General features: G+C 66.4%; 2 protein-coding genes across 2 annotated transcripts in view; one reads left to right on the forward strand and one right to left on the reverse strand.

Moving 5' to 3' along the window:
- Positions 1–1025: 1025 nt before the first annotated feature.
- The window catches only part of NDUFB11 (NADH:ubiquinone oxidoreductase subunit B11), a 29938-nt gene continuing 8202 nt past the window's right edge, over positions 1026–22761 (reverse strand). Inside the window, exons 2-4 of the mRNA XM_068170503.1 lie at positions 3027–3218; positions 2333–2463; positions 1026–1260 (exon numbers count right to left, since the gene is read on the reverse strand). Of these exons, the coding sequence (XP_068026604.1) occupies positions 1137–1260; positions 2333–2463; positions 3027–3185 (414 nt within the window). The 5' untranslated portion in view covers positions 3186–3218 and the 3' untranslated portion in view covers positions 1026–1136. The remainder of the gene's footprint in view (positions 1261–2332; positions 2464–3026; positions 3219–22761) is intronic.
- On the forward strand, positions 3395–22723 carry RBM10 (RNA binding motif protein 10). Its single transcript, XM_068170499.1, is given in 28 exon segments — positions 3395–3462; positions 4826–4853; positions 5258–5306; positions 5308–5422; positions 6165–6286; positions 6288–6386; positions 7763–7832; positions 8995–9068; positions 10495–10581; positions 11307–11367; positions 11598–11771; positions 12475–12635; positions 13460–13557; positions 13962–14073; positions 14675–14876; positions 15286–15387; positions 15389–15495; positions 15829–15925; positions 16434–16525; positions 17493–17660; positions 18320–18393; positions 18395–18467; positions 19457–19522; positions 20101–20277; positions 21109–21258; positions 21585–21691; positions 22228–22318; positions 22558–22723. Coding segments are annotated over 27 exon segments (2799 nt in total). The 5' UTR covers positions 3395–3462; positions 4826–4836; the 3' UTR covers positions 22612–22723.

The following is a 22761-nucleotide window of genomic DNA, read 5'->3' on the forward strand; positions in this document are numbered from 1 at the left end:
AGGAGCCCGCGGGCCTCGCTACGGGAGCCTGTAAAAGCTTTATAGCAGTTTAGAACATCTTCTGAAGCGTTAACTGGCTGTCAGAGCGTGTGAAGAGAAACCCGTAAGAACCCTGAACCTATAATGAATCACAGAGATCTCTACGGACCCTGGAAGGGGGTCCTGAGGGACTAGAGGAGCCCACAAGAATCTATGGGGGGAGCTCTGGGGGTCCATAAGGAGCCTACAAGGAAGTTATAAAACGTTATAGGAACCCACAGGGCAGCTTAAAGAACGGTGCAAGCATCTGCAAGGCACTCCAAGCCTGTAGAGAACTCCGGGGGGGCTGAAGCAGAAGTCGAAGAACCTATAGGGGGCTCTAGGGGGTCTCCAAAGGGCCTACAGGGGGCTCTGGAGAGGCCACAGGGGAGCTCTTGTGGACTCTTAAGAAGCCTCTGGGGGGTCTATAAACGACTCTGGAGATCTATAACAGACTCTAGATGAAACTCTAAAGGTCTATAGGCGAGCTGTGGGGGTTTATAGGGCATTCTAGGGATCCATAGGGAGCTCTAGGGGGGCTCTAAGGGTCTATAGGAGGTGCTCTTGGGGGCCCTAGAGCACTCTAAGACTATAGAAGAGGTTCTACAAAACCTTTCCAGGTCTTTAAACATCTACAAATGTCCCTTGGGGAGCTCAAAGTGTTTCCAAGGATCTATAAGGGACCCCTACAGACCTATAGGGGGGTTCAGAGTCAATAGGGTACTCTAGGGGAGCTGTAGAGGGTTCCAGGGGCCTGTAGGGGAGCTCTGGGGGTCTATAGGGGACTCTAGGGATTCATAGAGGAGCTGGGGGGGGTCTCCAGGGACCTCTAAAAGTATAAGAGCCTTTGGGAAGGCTCTAGAGATTTGTGTAGGGTCTATAGAGAGCTCTAGAGGTCTCTAGGGGCCTCGGGGGGGGCTCTAAGGGATTCTATAGGGCACTAAGGGGGCTCTAGGAGTCCCACTCCCCCTTCCTCCTCCCACCCCCCAAAATCAAGCCCCCAGCACTCAGCTGACCCCCAATTCTTTATTAACAGCTAGCACCCACCCACCCCCCCCCCGAAGCAGGGGGTCCCAGACATCGATCTGGGGGGGTGGGAGGGGCTGGGGGAGGAGGTCTCAGTCCTCGGGGGGCAGTGCCAGGCGGGCAGGGTCGTAGTAGTTGGAGGTCAGGAGGGGCACCCCCAGGCGCTCCCTGGCACACACCTGCAGCTCTGCCTCCCTGCGTGCCCACAGCCGCAGCCTGGGGGGGCACAGGGAGGGTCAGGGACCCCCACCCACTCCCCCACATATCCGCTGGGACCCCCAGGGGCCCCCAACCCGCCCCCCAAATATACACTGGGAACCCCAAAAGCCATCCAGGATACCCCCCCCAGCCACCCAGAGACCCGCAGGACCCCCCACGACCCCCTCATAAGCTCCCCAAACCCCCTCCCAGCCACTCCACATCCCACTCCCACCTCCCCAAAGCCCCTTCCCGACCCCCCTAAGGCCCCCCAAGCCCCCCCATTTGTCCCCCCATCCCCTCACAGTCTCCTGTATCCCTTCATAGCCCCCTAAAAGCTGCTCATAGCCCCCACAACCCACCTCCCAACCCCTTCTTTCCCCCCCCACACCCCCCTCCTAGCCCCTCATATACTCCTCCCACTCCCCTAAAGCCCCCTCCTGGCCTCCCAAATCCCCCCCCACACCCCTTCCCAGCCCCCTTCCCCCCCACTCCTAGCCCCCTATATTCCACTTCCACCCCCCAAGCCCCCCCATTCCCTCCTTTACCACCCACATCACCTCCTAGCCCCCCCCCATGCCCCCTTCTGCCCCTCTAAAGCCACATCCTAGGCCCCCAAATCCTCCCCACATCCCCTCCCAGCCCCTTTCCACTTAGTCCTATCGCCCCATATCCCCCTCCCCTTCCTCCCAGTCCCCTTCCCCCCACCATGTCCCCCTCCCACCCCCCTAAGCACCCACACTCTCCCTTCTTTCCCTCCACACCTTTTTCTCCCCCAAACCCCCTCCCATTCCCCTAAAGCTCCCTCCCACCCCCCCAAAGACCGCCCCACACCCCTTCCCCTCCCACCCAGGCCCCCTTCCCCCCCCTCAACCCCCTTCTCAGCCCCCTAAAGCCCTCTCCCACCCCCCTAAAACTGCTCTGCACCCCCTCCTAACCCTTTCCCACACACTCCTAACCCCTCATATCCTCCTCCCACTCCCCTTAAGCCCTCCAACCCCTCATTTACCCCTCATATTCTCTCTTAGCCCCCCAAAAGCCCCCTCCAGCCACTAAACACCTCCATGCACCCTCCCCTTCCCCCCCTAACCCGTAGTCAGGCATGTAGTGCAGGTAGACACAGCCCAGCACGATGGTGATGGAGATCCCTGTGAAGAACACAGCCCTCATGTTCAGCTCGTCGGCAGCAGGATCGTCGCTGAAGCCATGGTAGTCAGGGTTCTGGGGGGGAGAGAGGAGGGCACCAGCTGCTCAGGGGGAGGGGGGAGGACCCCTGGAGGGACCCCAGCCCCCAGCAAGGGCCAGGCTGCAGGCTCAGAAGGGAAATGGGGAGAGGGGAGATAAGGAGGGAGGGGGTTTGGAGGTGGAGAGGAGGTATGAAGGGGGGCAGAGGGGGACTGGAGGGGCTCTGGGGGGTTGGGAGGGACTGGAGGGGCTCTGGGGGATTGGGAGGGGCTGGGCTGGGGCTACAGGAGCTCAGAAGAGGAGGAGTTGAGGAGCTACAGGGAGGCTTTAGAGACTCACGGTGGGGTTATGAGAGGCTATAAGGGGAGCAGAAGGGAGATGTGGGAGAGAGATACGAGGGGCGTGCAGGTACCTGTAGGGGTTCTGGGGCGGGTAAGAAGCCAATGGGGGGGGGCAAGGCAGCAGAGACCCCTCTGTGCCCCAAGACGACCCCCAGCTCCCTCCCCTTAAAGGCCTCCACCTATTCCGCAGACCCTTCCTCCCCTCTCCCCTCCCCCACGACACCCCCAGGACCCTTCCTTCCCTCTCTCCTCCCCCACCTTCCTCTGCGCCACCGCCATGTGTTCCTCCTCGTGGGGGTCCGCCCCCAGCGGGACCCTCGGCGGCAGCGCCACGGCCCCGCTGGCCCCGGCCGAGCGGCCCCGGGCCCCTGCCCGCAGCGCCCCCAGCGCCCTCCGCAGCAGCGCCGCCGCCGCCATTTTGCCTGACGGAAGTCCCTCCTCCGCCGCTTCCTGTCCAAGCCGACCAATCAGAGGCGCGGTTGGCCTCGTTTCCCACCCCCTCCACCCCTCTGGGCCAATCGAAGCCCTCATCTTCTAGCCCTGTCCCTTCCCTCGGGCGCGGACCAATGAGGACGCGCGGCGGTCGGGGGGAGCTGCCAATAGGAGCCGGGGCAGGGGGCGGGAGCGGCGCCGCCATTTTGTTGCCGGCTGAGAGGCGGCGGCGGCGGCACGGCGGCGGCAGCTGCAGGGGCAGGTTCGGGGCCTACCGGGGACGATCTGCTTAAGGCCGACTGGGATAGGGGGCGGGACTTGACCGGGGAAGGGGGGCGGGGCTTCCCCGGAGCGCGGGGAGCGATTGGTCAGCGGGGACGGCTGGCGCGGGGCCTATCGGAGGGGGGGCGGAGGCCCTGCCGGGGCCGGGGTCTGGGCCTCGTCCCGGGGCCTCGTCCCTCTTCAGGTCCCAGTGCTTCCCGGTCCCTCCTAGCGACTCTTTAGGTCCCCCCAGTGCCCCCCCAGTCCCCCCTCCGTGCCCCGCAGTCTCTCCGAGTCCCTCCCAGCGCCCCCCAGTCCCCTTCCAGTGACCTCCTTTGCTCTCCCCACTGCCCCAGAGGGGTTCTCAGGATCCTCCCAGTCCGTCCCAGTGACCTCTTCAGGTCCCTTCCCAGCGCCTCTTAGTTCATCCCAGTGCTCCCCGCACGATTTTAGCTTCTCCCAGTTCCTCCCAGAGGCTTCTTTAGGTCTCTCCCAGTGCTCCTCCGGGTCGTTGCCATCCCTCCCCAGTCCCTCTCAGTATCCTTCAGTCCCTCCCCAGTCCCTCTCAGTATCCTTCAGTCCCTCCCCAGTCCCTCTCAGTATCCTTCAGTCCCTCCCCAGTCCCTCTCAGTATCCTTCAGTCCCTTCCCAGTCCCTCTCAGTATCCTTCAGTCCCTCCCCAGTCCCTCTCAGTATCCTTCAGTCCCTTCCCAGTCCCTCTCAGTATCCTTCAGTCCCTTCCCAGTCCCTCTCAGTATCCCTCAGTCCCTTCCCAGTCCCTCTCAGTATCCTTCAGTCCCTCCCCAGTTCCTCTCAGTATCCTTCAGTCCTCTCCCAGTGCCTCTCAGTATCCTTCAGTCCCTTCCCAGTCTCTCTCAGTATCCTTCAGTCCCTCCCCAGTCCCTCTCAGTATCCTTCAGTCCCTTCCCAGTCCCTCTCAGTATCCCTCAGTCCCTTCCCAGTCCCTCTCAGTATCCTTCAGTCCCTCCCCAGTTCCTCTCAGTATCCTTCAGTCCTCTCCCAGTGCCTCTCAGTATCCTTCAGTCCCTTCCCAGTCTCTCTCAGTATCCTTCAGTCCCTCCCCAGTCCCTCCCAGTATCCTTCAGTCCCTCCCCAGTCTCTCTCAGTATCCTTCAGTCCCTCCCCAGTCCCTCTCAGTATCCTTCAGTCCCTCCCCAGTCCCTCCCAGTATCCTTCAGTCCCTCCCCAGTCCCTCTCAGTATCCTTCAGTCCCTCTCCAGTCCTTCTCAGTATTCCTCAGTCCCTTCCCAGTCCCTTTCCGTATCCTTCACTGCCTCCCCAGTCCCTCCCAGTATCTTTCAGTCCCCTCCCAGTCCCCCTCAGTGTCGCTGTCCCCCCCACAGGTGCCAGCACCATGGAGTATGAGCGCAGGTAGGGGGATCCAGGGGGACCCCAAAGTCGGGCTGGGGCTGAAGGGGGAGCAGGGGACAATTGGGGAGGGGGGGGAGGGAACAATCTGGGATCTCATGGTGAGGGGGAAGGGACTTTGAGGGGTCCCTGAGTGACCCTTTGGGGACCCCAAAGAGGCAGAGCTTTTATGGGGGGAGGGTCCCCAGGGAAAGGGAGGGCTGGGGGGTAGGTGGAGGGAACAATTGGGGACCGCTTGGAGGGGGGGAAGGGACTTTGAGGGGTCCCTGAGGGACCTTTGGGGACCCCCAAGGAGCGCAGGAGAGCTTTTTTTTGGGGGGGGGGGTCCTCAGGGAAAGGGGGTGGGGGGGAAAGGCAGATCTGAGCCCCCTGCCCCCCACCCACGTTTTGGGGTCCCCCCCCTGCAGGGGGGGCCGTGGGGACCGGACAGGACGCTATGGGGGGGGCCCCCCCAGTGCCCCCCGAGGACGGGGGCCGGGGGCAGCGTGACCACGACTACAGGGACATGGACTACAGGGGGGGGGTACGGGGGAGCCCCCGAGGGGGCTGCTGCCGCGGGCACCCCCCCACAGGTGGGTGCCAGCCCTCGGGGTGCCCCTTCAGCCCCTCCCCCCTTCCCTTGCTCCTCCTTTCCCTCCCCCCCGTGTCCTCCCGGCTCCCAAACTCCCCCTTGGGGCCCCCCCCCCCGCGGCTGGGTGGCAGCCTCTGAGCCCCCCCCCCCCCCCCCCCCGCTTAGTTCCATCCCTTGGGGTCCCCTCCCTGAGCCCCCCCAGCCCAATGCCAGCCCTGGGGCTACCCTCCCGGTGCCATCCAGGAGCCCCCCGGTGACCCTCGGTGCCCTCCAGGAGTCCCTTGGTGCCATCCAGGGTCCCTCTTCCCCCTCCCCCCCGTCCCCCCGGTGCCCTCCTGCTGCCCCCCTCGGTGCCATCTCGTGGCCCTCAAATCCTCCTGCTGCCCCCCCCTTGTGCCCTCCGGTGCGCCCCCCCCCAACCCCAGTGACCCCTGCTGACCCCCGGTGCCCTCCAGTGCCCCTTTCCCCCCCACACCGTGTGCCCTCCTGCTGCCCTTCCCCCTAAGCCCGGCGCCCTCCTGCTGCCCCGCCCCCTAAGCCCGGCGCCCCGCCCCCTAAGCCCGGCGCCCCGCCCCCTAAGCCCGGCGCCCCGCCCCCTAAGCCCGGCGCCCCGCCCCCTATGCCCGGCGCCCCGCCCCCTAAGCCCGGCGCCCCCCTGCTGCCCCGCCCCCTAAGCCCGGCGCCCCCTTCCCTTCCCCCCCCGGTGCCCCGCCCGGTGCCATCCGTGTGCCCTTTCCCCCCAGCCCCCCACCGTGGGCAGCCCGGAGCCGGCTCGGGGCCGGGAGGGGGCCCCGGGGGGAGGCTCGGCTGCGGCGCTGCCCTTCGCGGCGGCCGACGGCGACTACCGGGAGCGGGACCGGGACTACCGCGGCGGCGGCGGCGGGGGGGAGGCGGCGGCCGAGGAGCACAGGGCCAGCACCATCGTCATGCTGAGGATGCTGCCCCCCGCGGCCACCGAGAGCGACGTGAGGGGGGGGGAGGGGGAGATGGGGATGAGGGAGAGGGAGATGAGGGGGACAGGGGATAGGGGGAGGTGAAGAGGGGGAGGGGAGCAAGAGATAGGGGAAGGGGAGATGGGGAGTGGGAGTGGGGACAAGGGATTGGGGAGGGGAAGAGAGGAAGAGGTGGGAACAGGGAGGAGGTGATGGGGAGGGGGAGATGGGGACAAGGGGAGGGGGGAGACAGGAGGTGGGGAGGGGGAGTGGGAACAAGAGAGAGGAAAATGGGGAGGGGGAAATGGGGATAGGGAAGTGGGAAGGGAAAGAGAGGAGAAAGTGGGAACAGGAAGGGGGGAGATGGGGAAGGGGAGATGGGAAGGGGGAGATGGGCACAAGGGGAGGGGGAGGTGGGGACAGGGATGGCGAGGGGAAGAGAGAAGAATGTGGGAGCAGGGAGGGAGAGATGGGGATGGGGGAGAGGGAGATGAGGGAGACAGGGAATAGGGAGAGGTGAAGAGGGAGAGGGGTAAGAGATAGGGAAAGGTGGGGAAGGGGAGATGGTGAGTGGGAGTGGGGACAAGGGATTGGGGAGGGGAAGAGAAAGAGATGGGAACAGGGAGGAGGAGATGGGGAGGGGGAGATGGGGATGGGGGAGAGGAAGAGGGAGATGAGGAGGAGAGGGACAAGAGACACGGGAAGAGAGAGATGGGGTGTGGGGACAAGGAATTGGGAAGAGGAAGAGAAAATAGAGTGGAAGCAGAGAGGAGAAGATGGGGAAAGGGTGATGGGGAGGGGGAGATAGGGACAAGGGGAGGGGGAGTGGGTACAAGAGAGGGAAATGGGGAGGGGGAGATGGGGACAGGGATGGGAAAGGGCAGAGAGAAGAGAGTGGGAACAGGGAGGGAGAGATGGGGATGGGGGGAGAGGGACATGAGGAGGGGAACGGGATAGGAGTGGAGGTGAAGAGGGGGAGAGAGGGGCAAGAGATAGGGGAAGGTGGGGAAGGGGAGATGGGGAGTGGGGAGGGGAAGAGCAGAAGAGGGGGGAACAGGGAGGAGGTGATGTGGAAGGGGAGATGGGGATGGGGGAGATGGGGAGTGGGGACAAGGGATTGGGGACGGGGAGATGGAGAGAGGAGCAAGAAATAGAGGAGGGGAGAGAGGGCCAAGGGACAGGGCTGGGGGGGGGCTGCCATGGGGGGGGCTGCCTGGGGGGGGGAGGTTACCATGCTGGGGGGGGGGCTGCCATGGGGGGGTTGCCATGCTAGGGGGGGGTTGTGCTATGGGGGGGCTGCCATGCTGGGGGAGGTTGCCATGCTGGGGGGGTTGTGCTATGGGGGGGCTGCCATGCTGGGGGGGGGTGCTGTGCCGTGCTGGGGTCCCAGTGTCCCTCCCTGTGCCCAGATCCGTGCCCAGCTGCAGGCCCAGGGGGTGCAGCCCAGGGAGGTTCGGCTGATGCGCAACAAGTCCTCAGGTGGGCACCCAGCGGGCACCGCCCCGCCCAGAGGGCACCCTGCGGGGCTGGGAGGCTGGGGAGGGGGTGGGGACTCTGCCCTGCCCACCCTGGGGGCACCCAGGGGCGCTGTGCCAGGCTTGAGGGGGGCACCCAGGGCTGCTGTGCCAGGCTGGAAGGGCATCCAGGGCTGCTCAGGGGGCACCCAGGGGTGCCAGCTTTGTCCCTAGGGGCACCCAGGGGTGCCAGCTTCATCCTTACAGGCACCCAGGGGTGCTGCACCAGGCTTGAGGGGGCACCCAGGGGTGCCAGTCTTGTCCCTAGGGGCACCCAGGGGTGCCAGCTTCATCCTTACAGGCACCCAGGGGTGCCAGCTTTGTCCCCAGGAGTGCTGTACCAGGCTCAGGGAGCACCCAGGGGTGCCTGCTTCCCATCTCAGGGGCACCCAGGGGTGCCAAGGCTCTCTCTAGGAGCACCCAGGGGTGCCAGCTTCATCCCTAGGGGCACCCAGGGGTGCCAGTCTTGTCCCTAGGAGCACCCAGGGGTGCTGTGTCAGGCTTAGGGGGCACCCAGGGGTGCCAGCTTCATCCCTAGGGGCACCCAGGGGTGCCAGTCTTGTCCCTAGGAGCACCCAGGGGTGCTGTGCCAGGCTCAGGGGGCACCCAGGGGTGCCAGTCTTGTCCCTAGGAGCACCCAGGGGTGCCAGTCTTGTCTTCAGGGGCACCCAGGGGTGCCAGCTTCATCCTTAGGGGCACCCAGGGGTGCCAGCTTTGTCCCTAGGAGCACCCAGGGGTGCTGTGCCAGGCTCAGGGGGCACCCAGGGGTGCCAGCTTTGTCCCCAGGGGCACCCAGAGGTGCCAGTCTTATCCTCAGGGGCACCCAGGGGTGTCAGTGCCCTCCCCAGGGGTGCCCAGGCTGCAGCTGAGGAGGTGCCAGGGGCACCCCTGGGTGCCCACCCCCAGTTCAGGCCTTCCTAGGGGTACCCAGACTCAAGTCAGGTCAGTGCCAGCAGCACCCAGGGGTGCCCTGTGCCCACCCCCATGGTGCCCACCCGGCTGCAGGGGGCCAGGGGGACACCCAGGGGGGCCCTGGGGAGGGGGTGGAGGGAGTGGGGGTGAGGGTGGGGGGGTGGGTGGCAGCCCTGGGTGCCCTCCCTGATGCCCCCCCTGATGCCCCCTGGCAGGTCAGAGCAGAGGCTTCGCCTTCGTGGAGTTTCACCACCTGCAGGACGCTGCCCGCTGGATGGATGCCAACCAGGTGCCACCCCGGGGCTGGGGGCAGCACCCAGGGGTGCCAGGATGCCCAAGGAGGGCGCTCAGAGGGGCCCACAGGGCTGGGGAGGGCACCCAGGGCTGCCCTGCGCCCACCCAGTGGTGCCAGAGTGCCCATGGAGGGCACCCAGGGGTGCCCATGGGGCTGGAGAGGGCACCCAGGGGTGCTCAGGGGGGTGGAGAGGGCACCTGGTGGTGCTAGGATGCCCAAGGAGGGCACCCAGGGGTGCTCAGGGGGGTGGGGAGGGTACTCAGGGGTGCCAGGATGCCCATGGAGGGCACTCAGGGTCAGAAACTGGGAGCTGAGACTGGTCAGGGCTGGCTGGCACTGGTTGGGCCTGTGCAGGGCAGCTTGGATGTGTTCAGGACCAGTTGGCACTGGTCAGGGTTGGTTGGCACTGATTGAACCTGGTTGGCACTGGTCAGGAAGGCTTGGGGCTGGTTGGCACTGGGTAGGGCTGGTTGGATGTGTTCAGGACTGGTTGGCACTGGGCAGGGCTGATTGGCACTGATTGGACCTGGATGGCACTGGTCAGGGCTGGTCAGGAGAGCTTGGCACTGGTTGGGGCTTGTTGGCACTGGCCAGGGCTAGCTGGGATTGGTCAGGACTGGTTGGCACTGGTTGGCTTTGACTGGGTCTGATCAGAACTGGTTGGCACTGGTTGGAGGTGGTGAGAGCTGGTTGGCACTGGGCAGGGTTGGTTGGTGCTGATTGGCACTGGTTAGGATTGGTTGGAGCTGGTAGGTACTGGTCAGGAGTGGTTGGCACTGGTCAGGGCTGTTTGGGTGTGGTTGGCACTGAGCAAGAGTGATTGGAACTGATGGGCCCTGGTCAGAGTTGGTTGGCACTGACTGGAGCTAATTAGTGCTGGCTGGCACTGGGCAGGGTTGGTCAAGACTGGCTGGCACTGGGCAGGAGTGGTTGGCACTTGTTGGCACTGGGCAAGCTTGATTAGGAGTGGTTGGCACTAGTCAGAGTTGGTTGGCACTGACTAGAGCTGGTTAGTGCTGGTTGGCACTGGGGAGGGTTGGTTGGCACTGGCTGGAGCTGGTTATTATTGGTTGGCACTGGTCAGAGTTGGTTGGCACTGACTAGAGCTGGTTAGTGCTGGTTGGCACTGGGCAGGAGTGGTTGGCACTTGTTGGCACTGGCTGGAGCTGGTTAGTGCTGGTTGGCACTGGTCAGGAATGCTTGGCACTGCTCAAGCCTCCTTGGCACCTCCCTCCCCTCCTTCTCCCCCTGGTGCCACCCCTGGTGCCCCCTCCCGAGCCCTGGGTGCCCTTCTCTGCTGCTGCCAGCCCCCTGCTGCCCCCTCCCTTATCCTGCCCTGGGTGCCAGGGGCCTGCCCGTGCCAGGGCTGCCCTGTGGCAGGCTGCTGGTGCCAGCTGTGCCCTCTGTGCTCCCCCTACAGCAGGGCCTGAGCCTGCTGGGCCACAGAGTCTCTCTGCACTACAGCGACCCCAAGCCCAAGATCAATGAGGATTGGCTCTGTGCCAAGGTGGGCAGGGGGCTGGGAGGGGGCTTGGGGGTCTTGAAGGGGCTTAGGGGGTCCGGGGGGGGGAATTTGGGGAGCTCTGGGGGGAGTTTGGGAGTCCGGGGGGGGGCTTAGAGAGGGCTTTGAGGGTCTGGGGGGTGGTGGGGGGAGTTTGGGGGGTCCGGGGGGGGGCTTTAGGGGGGTCCTAGGGGGGGTCCTGAGGGGGCTTCAGGAGGGGGTTGATCTTGTTGGGGTTTTGGGGTTCCTGGGGGGGGTCCTGAGGGGGCTTTGGGGGTTCTGAAGGGATTCAGGGGGGCCTGGGGGGGTCCAGGAGGGGTCCTGGGGACCCCTCGGGAGTTTAGAGAGGGCTTGGGGGGGGTCCCAAGGAGGGGGTTGGGGGTCCTGGGGGGGCTTTAGGGGGGGGTGGGGGATCCTGGGGGTATGTGGGCGGGGGTTGGGGGTCCTTTGGGGGGGGTTGAGGGTTATGGGAGATCCTGGGGGCACTTGGGGGGGTCCGGGGGGGGTCCTGGGGGAGGCTTTGGGGGGAGGGTGAAGGTCATGGGGGATCCTGGAGGCACTTGGGAGGGGTCCCGTGGAGGTTTTGGGGGTCCTGAGGGGGTCCTGGAGGGGCTTGGGTGGGTCCTGGGGGGGTGGAAGAGGCCTGAGAGGGCCTGGGGGGATCCTGGGGGGGCCCTGGGGGGGCCCTGGTGGCCGTGGGGAGGGGTCTCACCCTCGGGCCCCCTCCCCAGTGCGGGGTGCAGAACTTCAAGCGCAGAGAGAAGTGCTTCAAGTGTGGGGTGCCCAAGGCTGGTGAGAGACCCCAGACCCCCCCTGAGTCCCCCTTGCACCCCTAGACCCCCCCCCCATATCCTCAGACTCCTCCAGCCCCCCCCCTGCGCCCCCAGACCTCCTGCCAGCCCCCCCCCCAGCTCCCTTCCCCACTCCAAGCCTCCCCCTCCCCGTTTGAGGCTCAATTTAGGGGTCTTCTGCCCCCCCCCCCCGTGGAGCCCCCCCTGAGCCCTGCTGTTTTTGGGGTGCAGAGGCTGAGCAGAGAGGCCCTGGGGGCCCCAGGCCTGAGCTGGTGCCCGCGGGGGGGGGGAGGGGGGTGGGGGGCTGCTGCCCCTCCCCCAGCCCTATGCCCCCACGCTGGGAGGGGCCCCGGGGGGGGGGCAGCCAGAGCGGCACCGAGCCTGGAGCCGACAATGCCAACGACAGTGAGTGGGGAGGGGGCTGGGGGGCCCTGAGGGGCTTTTGGGGGTCCTGAAGGGGTTGTGGGGGGGGTCTTGGGGAGGATTGGGGGGGGTCCTGGCAGGGTCTTGGGGGAGTCTGGGGGGGGTTCTGGCTGGCCATGAGGGCAGTCCTGAGGGGGTTTGGGGGAGGCTTGGGGAGGCTTGGGGGGGTCCTGGCAGGGTGTATGGGGGTCCCAAGGGGGCTTGGGGTGGCTGGGGGGGGTCCTAGGGGGATTGAGGGAGGCCTGGGGGGGGTTCTATGGGGCCCTGAGGGGGTCTGTGGGAAGGCTTGGGGAGGCTTGGGGGGGTCCTGACAGGGTCTGTGGGGGTCCTGAGGGGGTCTAGGGGGGTTCTAGGAGGCCCTGAGGGGGTTTGGGGGAGGTTTGGGGGGTCCCGAGGGGAGCTTGAAGGAGGCCTGGGGGGGGTTCTATGGGGCCCTGAGGGGGCTGGGGGAAGGCTTGGGGGGGTCCTGGGAGGGGTCTTTGGGGGCCGCGGGGGGGTCTCTGGAGTCCATCGCGGCTGCACCGTGTGGGGTCGGGGGGGGGGGTGGTCTGCGGCTGCCGTTTAATGGGGTGTGGGCTCTGGGAGGGGGGTGGTCCCGGGCAGGGGGGGGGGGTGCCGGGCTGGGGTGCCGGGCGGGGGTCCGCGGCCCCTCCCCGGTGACGGCGGGGCGGGGCTGTGCCGGCAGCCATCATCCTGCGGAACCTGCACCCGCAGAGCAGCCTGGAGTCCATCCTGGCGGCGCTCTCGCCCTTCGCCGTGCTCAGTGCTGCCAACGTGCGGCTCATCAAGGACCGGCAGACGCAGCTCAACCGCGGCTTCGCCTTCGTGCAGCTCAGCACCATCGTGGTGCGGGGCGGGGGGGGGGGGAGCGCCCGCGGCGGGGGCCCCGGACCCCTCCCCAACCCCGCGCCCCGCTGGCCTGCCGGACCTCTCTGTGTCCCCCCCCAGGCCCCCCCCCAGACCCCTCGGTGTCCTCTCCCCACCCAGAGCCCCCCGAGACCCCTCAGCATCCCCTCCCTGTCCTGATCCCCCCACCCAGAGCCCTCGGTGTCCCCTCCCCACCCTGACCCCCTAGAGCCCCCCAGACACCTTGCTGTCCCCTCCCCACCCTGACCCCTCCCCCCAGAGCCCCCCCAGACCCCTCCGTGTCCCCTTCCCGTCCTGACCCCCCAGAGCCCCTGCTAGGACCCCTCAGTGTGCCCTCCCCACCCTGACTCCCCCAGAGCCCCCAGGACCCCTCAACGTCCTCCCAGACCCCACTGGGCCCCCCCAGATCCACCCAGGAGCCCTCAGTGTCCTCCCAGACCTTCTTGGGACCCCTCCCCACCCTGACCCCTGAGTGTTCCTCCTAGAGCCTTCTGGGGTCCCCCCAGAGCCCACTCCCCACCCTGACCCTTCAGAGCCCCCTGGGACCCCCTCAGTGTCCTCCCAGACCCTCCTGAGACCCCTTGGGGTTTCCTCAGAGCCCCCTGGGTGCCCCCCTGACCCCTGGGTGCCCCTTGTGCTCCCTCAGGAGGCCTCCCAGCTGCTGTAGATGCTCCAGGCCCTGCCCCTGGGTGCCCCTTGGGTGCCTTCTGTGACCCCTGGGTGCCCCCCCCATGACCCCTGGGTGCCCCTCATGACCCCTGGGTGGCCTTTGTGACCCCTGGGTGCCCCCTGTGCCCCCCCAGGAGGCCTCCCAGCTGCTGCAGATGCTGCAGGCCCTGCACCCTCCGCTGCACATCGATGGCAAAAGCATCAACGTGGAGTTTGCCAAAGGCTCCAAGAGGTGAGGGGGCACAGCCTGGCACCAGCTTGGGCACAGGCACAGCCTCCCTGGGAGTGCCTTGGGGATGGTCTGGGCACAGCCTGGGCACACTCAGAGGTCCTGGGGGATGGTCTGGGCATGGGAGTGGGGATGGGCACGGCCTGGGTACAGCCTGGCATGGCCTGGGCACAGTCACAGCCCCTTGGGGATGGTTTGGGCATGGTCTGGGTGTGGGGGATGGGGCTGGGCACGGCCTGGGCACAGTCACAGCCCCTTGGGGATGGTTTGGGCATGGTCTGGGGGTGGGGGTGGGGCTGGGCACTGCCTGGGCACTGCTTGGGTACAGCCCCTGGGCATAGGCCTAAGCCCCACCCCCTATGCCCCACCCATCTGACCACACCCTTTCTGACCATCTGCCTCGACAGGGAGGGGCAGGGGGCGGGGCCAGGGGAGGGGCCCCCCCCGTGCCAGTGCGGCCTCGGTGGCATCGACGGCGATCGCGGCGGCACAGTGGGCACTGAGCCAGGTGGGGGCAGGGCTAGGGGAGGGGGCGGGGCTTAGGGGGGCTGGGCTTAGGGGGTGTGATTTTGGGGAGGAGTTATAGGATGGGGAGGGGCTTTGGGAGGGGTCTAAGGATGGGGTGGGGCTTGGGGAGGGTTAGAGAAGAGGGAGGGGCTTGGAGGAGGGGGGAGTGGGGCTGGGGGGGAGGGGCTTAAGTGGCTGTGGCCTGGGGTGGGTGGGGCTTTAGGGAGGAGTTAAAGGATGGGGAGGGGCTTTTGGGGGTGTGGCTTTGGAAGGGGTCTAGGGATGGGGATTGGGGATGGGGAGGGGTTTGTGTGGGTGTGGCTTGCAGTGGGGGGGCTTGGGGAGGAGATTAAGGATGGGGAGGGGTTTGGGTGGGTGGGGCTTGGGTTGAGAAAGGGCTTAAGGGTGGGGAGGGGCTTGGGCCAGGGTGTGGCTTCAGAGGGAGGGGTTTAAGGATAGGGAGGGGCTTTGGATGGGTGTGGCTTGGACAGGGAGTGTGGCTTGAGGGGGCGTAGCTCAAGGTGTGGGGCGTGGCAAAGGGGTCAGCCAATCAGGGCATGGCTCCAGTGAGCATGTCCTGACCCAGCCCCACCCCCTTCTGCCCCTCCCCCAGGCGGTGCCAGGGGCGGAGCCAACCTGGGCCGGGGGGGAGGAGCCTGCGGCCGACTTCAGCAGCTTCTACCAATCAGAGGAGAGCTTCCCCGGCCCCGCCCCCACCCTCTATGGCTCTGCCTACTTGAAGGGTGTGGCTGCCCCGCCCCCGGGCCCCGCCCTCGCAGTCCCCACCCCTGCCAAGGCTGATGGCCCCGCCCCTGGTGAGTGCCCCCTTCCCCCCACCCCCCCGCTGAGGAGACCCCAAAGGGACCCCAGGCCTGACTGGGGACTCCCCCAGCCCCTCTGGAGCCCCCCAGACCCTGTTGGGGACCCACAGACCCTGTTGGGGAGCCCCTGACCCTCTGGGGTTCCCCACAGATCCTACAGGGGTCCCCCCCCATGCCCCCTAGGGACTCTCTAGACCCTACTGGGACCCCCAGATTCTCTAGGGCATACCCCAGACCCATTTGAGATCCCTTAGACCCTCTAGGGCCTGAACTCCCCTAAGGGACCCTCCAGCTCCTTTAGGGACCCCCTAGACACCCCTCCAGATCCCCCGGAGATCCCCCCCAAGACCCCCTGGGGGACCCCCAGTCCATCTCCAATCTCTCCCCCTCCCCCCCCCACCAGGTGCAGAGGATCCAGGGGGGCCTGGCCTGGACCCCACAGCAGGAGGGGCTGGGGGAGGCCCTGGGGGGGTCACAGCAGCAGCAGCAGCAGCAGGGGTGGGGGGTGGGGGTGGGGGGACAGCCTTCCCCCGCCCCTCCCCTGCAGCCCCCCCCCTACCCCTCCCCCACCGGGGAGACCCCAGCTGGGACCCCCTCAGGAGCACCCCCACAGGTGAGTGCCTTGGAGGGGGGGGGAGGGGGACGACCCCCAAGCTGGGGGAGGGCAAAAAGGGGGACCCCAAATTGGGAAGGGGGGGAAATAGTGGAGGTGGGACAGGAGGGGGGTCCTCAAAAAGGGAGAGAAAGGAGCAGGGAGGAAGGGGAGGGGGAGTCCAAGATTGGGGGGGAGGGAGGGGCAGAGAGGAGTCAAAGGTGACCCCAAAAATGGGGGGGGGGGGGGGGAGGGGGTCAAAAGGAGGGGTTTGGAGGAAGGGGAGAATTTGGGGGGGGGGGTCCTGTGCCCTCCCCACCACCACCTTGCCTCTCTCTCCCCCCTGCCCCCCAGACCTACCCAGGCCCCCTGAAGGCTGAGCTGCCCAACCCCACCCCCGCTGGGCCCCCCCCGGCCAACCCCCCCAGTGCTGAGCCCTACGGCCAGTACCGTGAGTGGGGGGCACTGGGGGGGGGGAGAATTTTGGGGGGGCCTGGGGGGGTCTGGAGACTTCTGTGGGGGGTTCTGAGGGAATTTGGGGGGCTCTGGGGGGGCTCTTGGAGGGGATGGGGGGGCTCTTGGGGAGGGTTCCGGGGGCTCTGGGAGTCTTGGGGGGGTTCTGGCAGGGGGCCTGGGGCAAGTTCTGTGGGGGGTGTGGGGTATTTGGGGGGGCTGGGAACTCGTGGGGAGTCGGGGGGGGGGGCTTGAGGTGGGTCCTGTGTGATTTAGGGGTGTCCTGGGGGGGGTCTGGGGGTCTTGAAGAGAGCTCTGGGAGGGGTCAGGGAGCTCTGGGGGACTCCTGGGGGAGGACTTTGGGGGGGGGGGAGGGAATGGTCTTCCTGAGGGGGTTTTGGGGGGGTCCTGAGGGATTCTAAAGGGGGGAAAGAGGTCAAGCAGTGTTGGGGGGTGGGGGGTAAGATTTTGGGGTGGGGGTCTCTGATCCCCCTGTGCCCCCCCAGCCGTGCCGGACGTCTCCACCTACCAGTACGACGAGACCTCGGGGTACTACTACGACCCCCTCACAGGCCTCTACTACGACCCCCACTCGCAGGTCAGGGGGCCTGGGGGGCACAAAGGGGGTGTCCCCCCCCCGGGACCACCCCCTGGGGGCTGAAAGGACCCTCGGGGGGGCGCTCTGGGGGGTCCTGGGGGCAAGGTTTGGTGTCTGTAGGTAGCCATCTTGGGGCCTGGAGTGGGTCTTGGGGCCTTGGGGGTCAGTTTGGGGGTCCCTGGGGGCCCATTTGTGCCCCCTAGCAGTCATTTTGGGGTCATTTGCAGCCATTTTGGGGTCATTGGCAGCCATCTTGTGCTTTCTGGCAGCAACTTTGTCTCTAGCAGCCCTTCTGGGGGTCCCTGGGGGTCGGTTTGAGGGTCCCTGGGGGTCTTTGGCATCTATTTGGGGGGGCCCAGGAGCCATTTTGTGTCCCCTGGCAGCCATCTTGGGGTCATTGGCAGCCATCTTGTTCTTTCTGGCAGCAACTTTGTATCTAGCAGCCATTGTGGGGGTCCCTGGGGGTCTTTGGCATCTATTTGGGGGGGCCCAGGAGCCATTTTGTGTCCCCTGGCAGCCATCTTGAGGTCATTGGCAGCCATCTTGTTCTTTCTGGCAGCAACTTTGTCTCTAGCAGCCATTCTGGGGGTCAATTTGGGGGTCCCTGGGGGTCTTTGGCATCTATTTGGGGGGGGCCAGTAGCTATTTTGTGTCTCCTGGCAGCCATCTTGGGGTCATTGGCAGCCATCTTGTTCTTTTTGGCAGCTATCTTGTGCTTTCTGGCAGCAACTTTGTCTCTAGCAGCCATTCTGGGGGTCCCTGGGGGTCGGTTTTGGGGTCCCTGAGGGTCGGTTTGGGGTCCCTGGGGGTCGGTCTGGGGATCCCAGCAGCCCTTCTGTGCCCCCCGGCAGCCATTTTGTGCCCCCTGGTGCCCGTTTCAGTGCCAAGCTGGGGGGGTTGGTGGTGTGGGGACCCTCTTGGGGTACCCCTGACCTCCCCTTCTCGCTGCCCCCTCCCCACCCCACAGTACTTCTACGACGCTGGGGCGGGGCAGTACCTGTACTGGGATGGGGAGCGCCGAACCTACCTGGCAGCCCCGCAGGCCGAGGCCCCCGCTGGCACCCCGGGCACCCCTGGGGCGCCCAAGGAGCCCAAGGACAAGAAGGAGAAGCACAAAACCAAGACAGCACAGCAGGTCAGCACCCAGGGGGGCTCCAGGAGGGGAGGTACACCCCCCACAACCCCACCCCCCCAAGCCCATCCCCTCCAAAAAGGAGTCCAAAGGTGGGTAAGAGGAGGGAGAAAGTACCCAGGGGTGCTCACAGAGGGGTTCCACAAGATGCCCCCCAACAGCACCCATGGGTCCCCCAGCAGTCCCTCAGGGCTCTTCAGCAGCCCCCCCAGGGGTCTCTCAGCAGCATCCCTAGTTCCCCATCCCCCCCCTCCAGCAGCACCCAAAATCCCTATCTTCCTGCACAGCCTCCTGCTCACAGCCACCCCAATAGCCCCCACATCAGCACCCAGGGGTGCCCAGCAGCCCCACCCAGCAGCACCCATGGGCCGCCCCCAGCAGCACCCATGGGTCCCTAGCTTACTCCCAGCCCCCCCAGCAGCACCCATGGGCCCCCCCCCCGGCAGCACCCATGGGCCCCCCCCCGGCAGCACCCATGGGTCCCTAGCCTACTCCCAGCCCTGCCAGCAGCTCCCCTAGGAGCACCTATAGATCTCCACGTCCCCCAGGAGCATCCACAGGCCCTCAGCCCCCTCCAAAGAGCCCCCCCAGCAGCACCCATAGGTCCCTAGCCCCCCCATGGGTGCCTAACAACCCCTAGCACACTTGGGTCCCCCCCCCAGATCGCCAAGGACATGGAGCGCTGGGCACGGAGCCTGAACAAGCAGAGGGAGAGCGGCCGCAGCGCAGGGCCCCCCCCCGGCCCCCCGGGAGGACGAGCGCCGGGAGGCCGCCGCGGCCGACGCCGGCTACGCCATCCTGGAGAAGAAGGTTGGGGGGCTGGGGGCTGGGGAGGGGGTGGGAAGGGCTCGGTGGAGCTACGGAGGCTCTAGGGCGCCCTAAGCCTTGTAGGGCTTGAGGGGGTGCTGCGGAGTCTGGGGGGGGCTGGGGAGGCTGTAGGGTGTCATAGGTAACACAGGGCTCTAGGGGGAGCTATGGAGGCTATGGGGAGCTGTGGAGGCCTTTAGGGTGCCCTGAGTGCCACAGGGTTCTAGGGAGTGGTGCGGAGGCTGTGGGGAGCTATGGAGGCTGTAGGGTGCCCTAAGTGCCATAGGGCTGTAGGGGCAGCTATGGAGATTATGGGGAGCTGTGGAGGCCTTTAGAATGCCCTAAGTGCCATAGGGTTCTCGAGGGAGCTATGGAGACCTTTAGGATGGATGCCCTAAGTGCCATAGGGTTCTAGGGGGTGCTGCAGAGGCTGTGGGGAGCTATGGAGGCTGTAGGGTGCCTTAGGGGAAGCTATGGAGGCTGTAGAGTGCCTTAAGTGCCATAGGGCTCTAGGGGGAGCTATGGAGGCTGCAGGGTGCCTTAAGTGCCATAGGGCTCTAGGGAGTGCTGCAGAGTCTATAGGGAGCTATGGAAGCCCCCAGAAAGCTGTGAGTGCCCTGCACCACCGGGGGGCACTGTGGAGTCTATAGGGAGCTATAGAGGCTGCAGGGTGCCATAGGCACCATGGAGCTCTAGGGGAAGCTGTGGAGTCTATAGGGAGCTGTAGAGAGACTTCAAAAAGCTATGAGTGCCCTGCACCACCAGGTGGCGCTGTGTAACCTATGGGAAGCTATAGCGAGCATAGCGTGCTGTAGGCACCGTTGGGCACCAGGTGGCGCCGTGACTCCATAGCAACCCATGGCATTGCTTGAGCGCCATAGGCAGCGTGGGGCCTATAAACGGGCTGGGGGTGCCCTGGGGGTCTCTGGGTGGCACAGCTGCCCCCCGGGGGGCGGTCCCCAGCACCCCCTGACCCCCCCTGTGCCCCCCAGGGTGCCCTGGCAGAGCGGCAGCAGCCCCCCCTGGAGCTGCCCAGGCTGGCCAGCGACGAGCGCCTGGTGAGGGACCTCAGACCCATAGGGAGCCCCCTGACCCCCCTGGGTGCCCCCAAGCCCCCTCCCCACGGGTCCCCACGCATTCTCCTTGCCCCCACCAGAGCCCCCCAAACCCTTTCTCCTCTCCCCCCTGCCCAATTCCCTTTTCCCCCTCCCCCCAATCTCGCTCCCTCAGCCCCCTCCCACCCCAACCCCAACCCTCTCTCCTCCCCCAAATCCTTCCCCCCGGGGATCCCCCAACATTCCCCTCCCCACCCAGAGCCCCCCAAACCTTTTCCCCCCACTTCCAAACCCTTTTCTCCTGATCCCTTCCCTCCCCCTAAATCCTTCTCCTTGGGGGTCCCCCTGCCCCCTTCCTGGGGGTCCCCCAATTTCCCCTCTCCCCATAGAGCCCCCCCATAGCTTTTCCCCTGCCCAAAGACTTTGCCCCTACCTCCTAATTCCTGCCCCCCCCACCCAAACCCTTTCCTCTTGTCTCCCAATCCTTTTCTCTCCCCTTGTCCTCTCCCCCTAAATCCTTCTCCCTGGGGGTCCCCCCCCTTCCCCCGGGGGTCCCCCAACCTTGCCCTGGTGCCCCGCAGAGCCCCCCCCGGGGGCTGGTGGCAGCCTACAGCGGCGAGAGTGAGAGCGAGGAGGAGGGGGAGCGGCCGGAGCCCCCCCTGACCGACTGGCAGAAGCTCTGCTGCCTGCTCTGCCGCCGGCAGTTCCCCTCCAAGGAGGCTCTGCTGCGCCACCAGCAGCTCTCAGGCCTCCACAAGGTACCCCCAGAATCTCGGGGGGGGCCCCCGGAGGGGGTTGGGGACCCCCCCCAAGTGAGGAAGGGAATCGACTCCTGGGAGGGTTCGGGGGCTTGGGATCCAGCCTAGGGAGGGGGAGGTGGTGCTTAAAGGGGGGCTGAGGGGGTTGGGGAGCTCTGAGAGGGGGCTTTTGGGGTTCTCCTGGCTCTATTGGGGGTCCCCTGGATGTGGGGGACCCCTGACAAATCTTGGGGACCCCTCGGAGGGGGAAGGGGATCGACCCTGGGGGTGTGCGGGGGCTTGGGATCCAGCCTTGGGGGGTGGAGGTGGAGATTAAAGGGGGGTGGAAGGGGTTTGGGGGGCCAGGGAGGGGATTTTGGGGTTCCCCTGGTTATATTTGGGGTGCCCTAGATTTGGGGGACCCCTCACAAATCTTGGGGTGCCCCCAGGGGGCTTTGGAACCCCCTAAAGAGAGAAGGGAATTGATTGCAGGGGGGGTTCATGGTCACTCCAGGGGTTTAAAAGGAGGCTGGAGAGGGTTTGGGGGGGTTCCAAGGGGGGTTTTGGGGTCCCCTGACTCTGTTGGGGGTCCCTCAGGTCAGGGAGATACAGCCCAAGATCTTGGGGGGCCCCCAGGGGGTCCTGGGGACCCCCCCAGGGGGCTTGGAGACCAACTCGGAGGTGTTCAGCACCAGCCCTTGGGTTGGGGAGGGGTCCGCGGGGGGGGGTGTGTTGAGGGGGTCCAGGAGGGTTTGGAGGGGTCCCAGGAGGGGTTTTGGGGTCCCCCTGCCTCTGTTGGGGGTCCATGAGCTCAGGGGGACCCCCCTGAAATTTTGGGGACCCCTCCCCCAGCAAAACCTGGAGCTGCAGAGACGAAGCCATGCAGCCCCCGAGGGGGGGGGAGAGAGACCTGGAGGTGAGGGGGGGGCACTTGGGGGGCATAGTTGGCACCCATGGGTGCTGGGGAGGTACAGTTGGCACCTGGAGGGGGGGGCACAGGGGGTACAGAGAGCACCATTGGGTGCTGAGGGGGCACATGGTGGGGGCAGAGTTGGCACCCATGGGGGCTGGGGGGCATTGTGGGGGGACACAGTTGGAGCCTGGGGAGGGGCAGTTGGCACCCAGGGGTGCTGGAGTCACACAGGGTGGGCAAAGGGGACACGTGGGGGGGGCACAGTGGGCACCCATGGGTGCTGGAGTCACACAGGGTGGGCAAAGGGGCCATGGGGGGCACAGTGGGCACCCATGGGTGCTGGAGTCACACAGGGTGGGCAAAGGGGCCACGGGGGGGGGGCACAGTGGGCACCCATGGGTGCTGCCCCCCCCAGCTGAAGTACAGAGACAGAGCTGCGGAGCGCAGGGAGAAGCAGGGGGGGGGCCCTGAGCCCCCCGAGCCCAAGAGGAGGAAGTTTGGGGTACCCCCCCCCGGGCCAGGGTGAGCACTGTGGGGGGGACCCCAATAAGGGTGGGGGGGACCCCAATGAGGGTGGGAGGGATCCCAAAAGGAGCTGCTGGGGGAGGGGGGTTGGGGAGCCCAAAAAGGGGGTGGGGAGACCCCAAAAAGTGGATGGGAGGAAGATGGGGACCCCAGTAAAGGGTTGAGGGGACCCCAAAAGGGGGGGGACACACACCCTCAAAGGGGCTGGGGGACCCCTAAATTGGAGGGGAGGGGTGGGGACCCCAAAAGAGAGGGGTTGGGGACTCTGCAAGGAGCTGCTGGGAGGGCTGGAGAGCCCAAAGGGGGGTGGGGGACCCTGAAAGGGGGTGCTGGGGACCCCTAGAATGAGAGGAGGGAGCTGAGGACCCCAATAAGGAGAGGGAACCCCAAAAAGGGGAGGGGGAGACCCCAAAATGTGGGTGGGGGACCCTAAAAGTGGATGGAGGGGGCAATGGGGACCCCAGAAGGGGCTGCTGGGGAACCCCCAGGCAGGGTTGGGGGCGCTCTGGGGCCAACCTTTGGGGTTCCTCCAGGGACCCCGAGGGACCCCAGCCCCGAGAGCCCCCCCAGGGCTGCCGACTGCTGCAGGGCCCAGGGTGGAGAGAGGGCAGGAGGAGAGGGGAGGTGAGACTGGGGGGGGCTGGGGGGGAGTGGGAAGGACTGGGAGGGACTGGGAGGGGATTGGGAGGATGGGAGGAGAGTGGGAGAGGACTGGGAAGAACTGGGAGGGGAGTGGGAAGGGGCTGGGAGAGGATTGGGAGGGGCTGGGAGGGGACTGGGAGGGACTGGGAGGATGGGAAGGTCTGGGGGGTCCTGGGGGGCTGCCCCCAGCTGACCTCTTGCCCTTCCCCCCCCACCCCCAGGCCCCTTCCCGGCCCCGCCCTGGAGGGCTGCCGAGGTTCAGTGAAGGGCCCTGAGCCCCTCCCCCGCCGGTGCCACGCCCCCCCGGCGGCCACACCCCATCGAGGCCACGCCCTTCTCTGCCCCTCTTTGCCCCCCTCGCGGGTTTTTAATAAATGACTGACAAAAGGCAGCAAGTTGTGGTGTGGGGGGGAGGGGCCGGGGGG

The sequence above is a fragment of the Melanerpes formicivorus genome, unplaced genomic scaffold (assembly GCF_026170545.1).
Source record: "Melanerpes formicivorus ecotype bairdi unplaced genomic scaffold, bMelFor1.0.p_v2 SCAF_403, whole genome shotgun sequence".
NCBI lineage: Eukaryota > Metazoa > Chordata > Aves > Piciformes > Picidae > Melanerpes > Melanerpes formicivorus.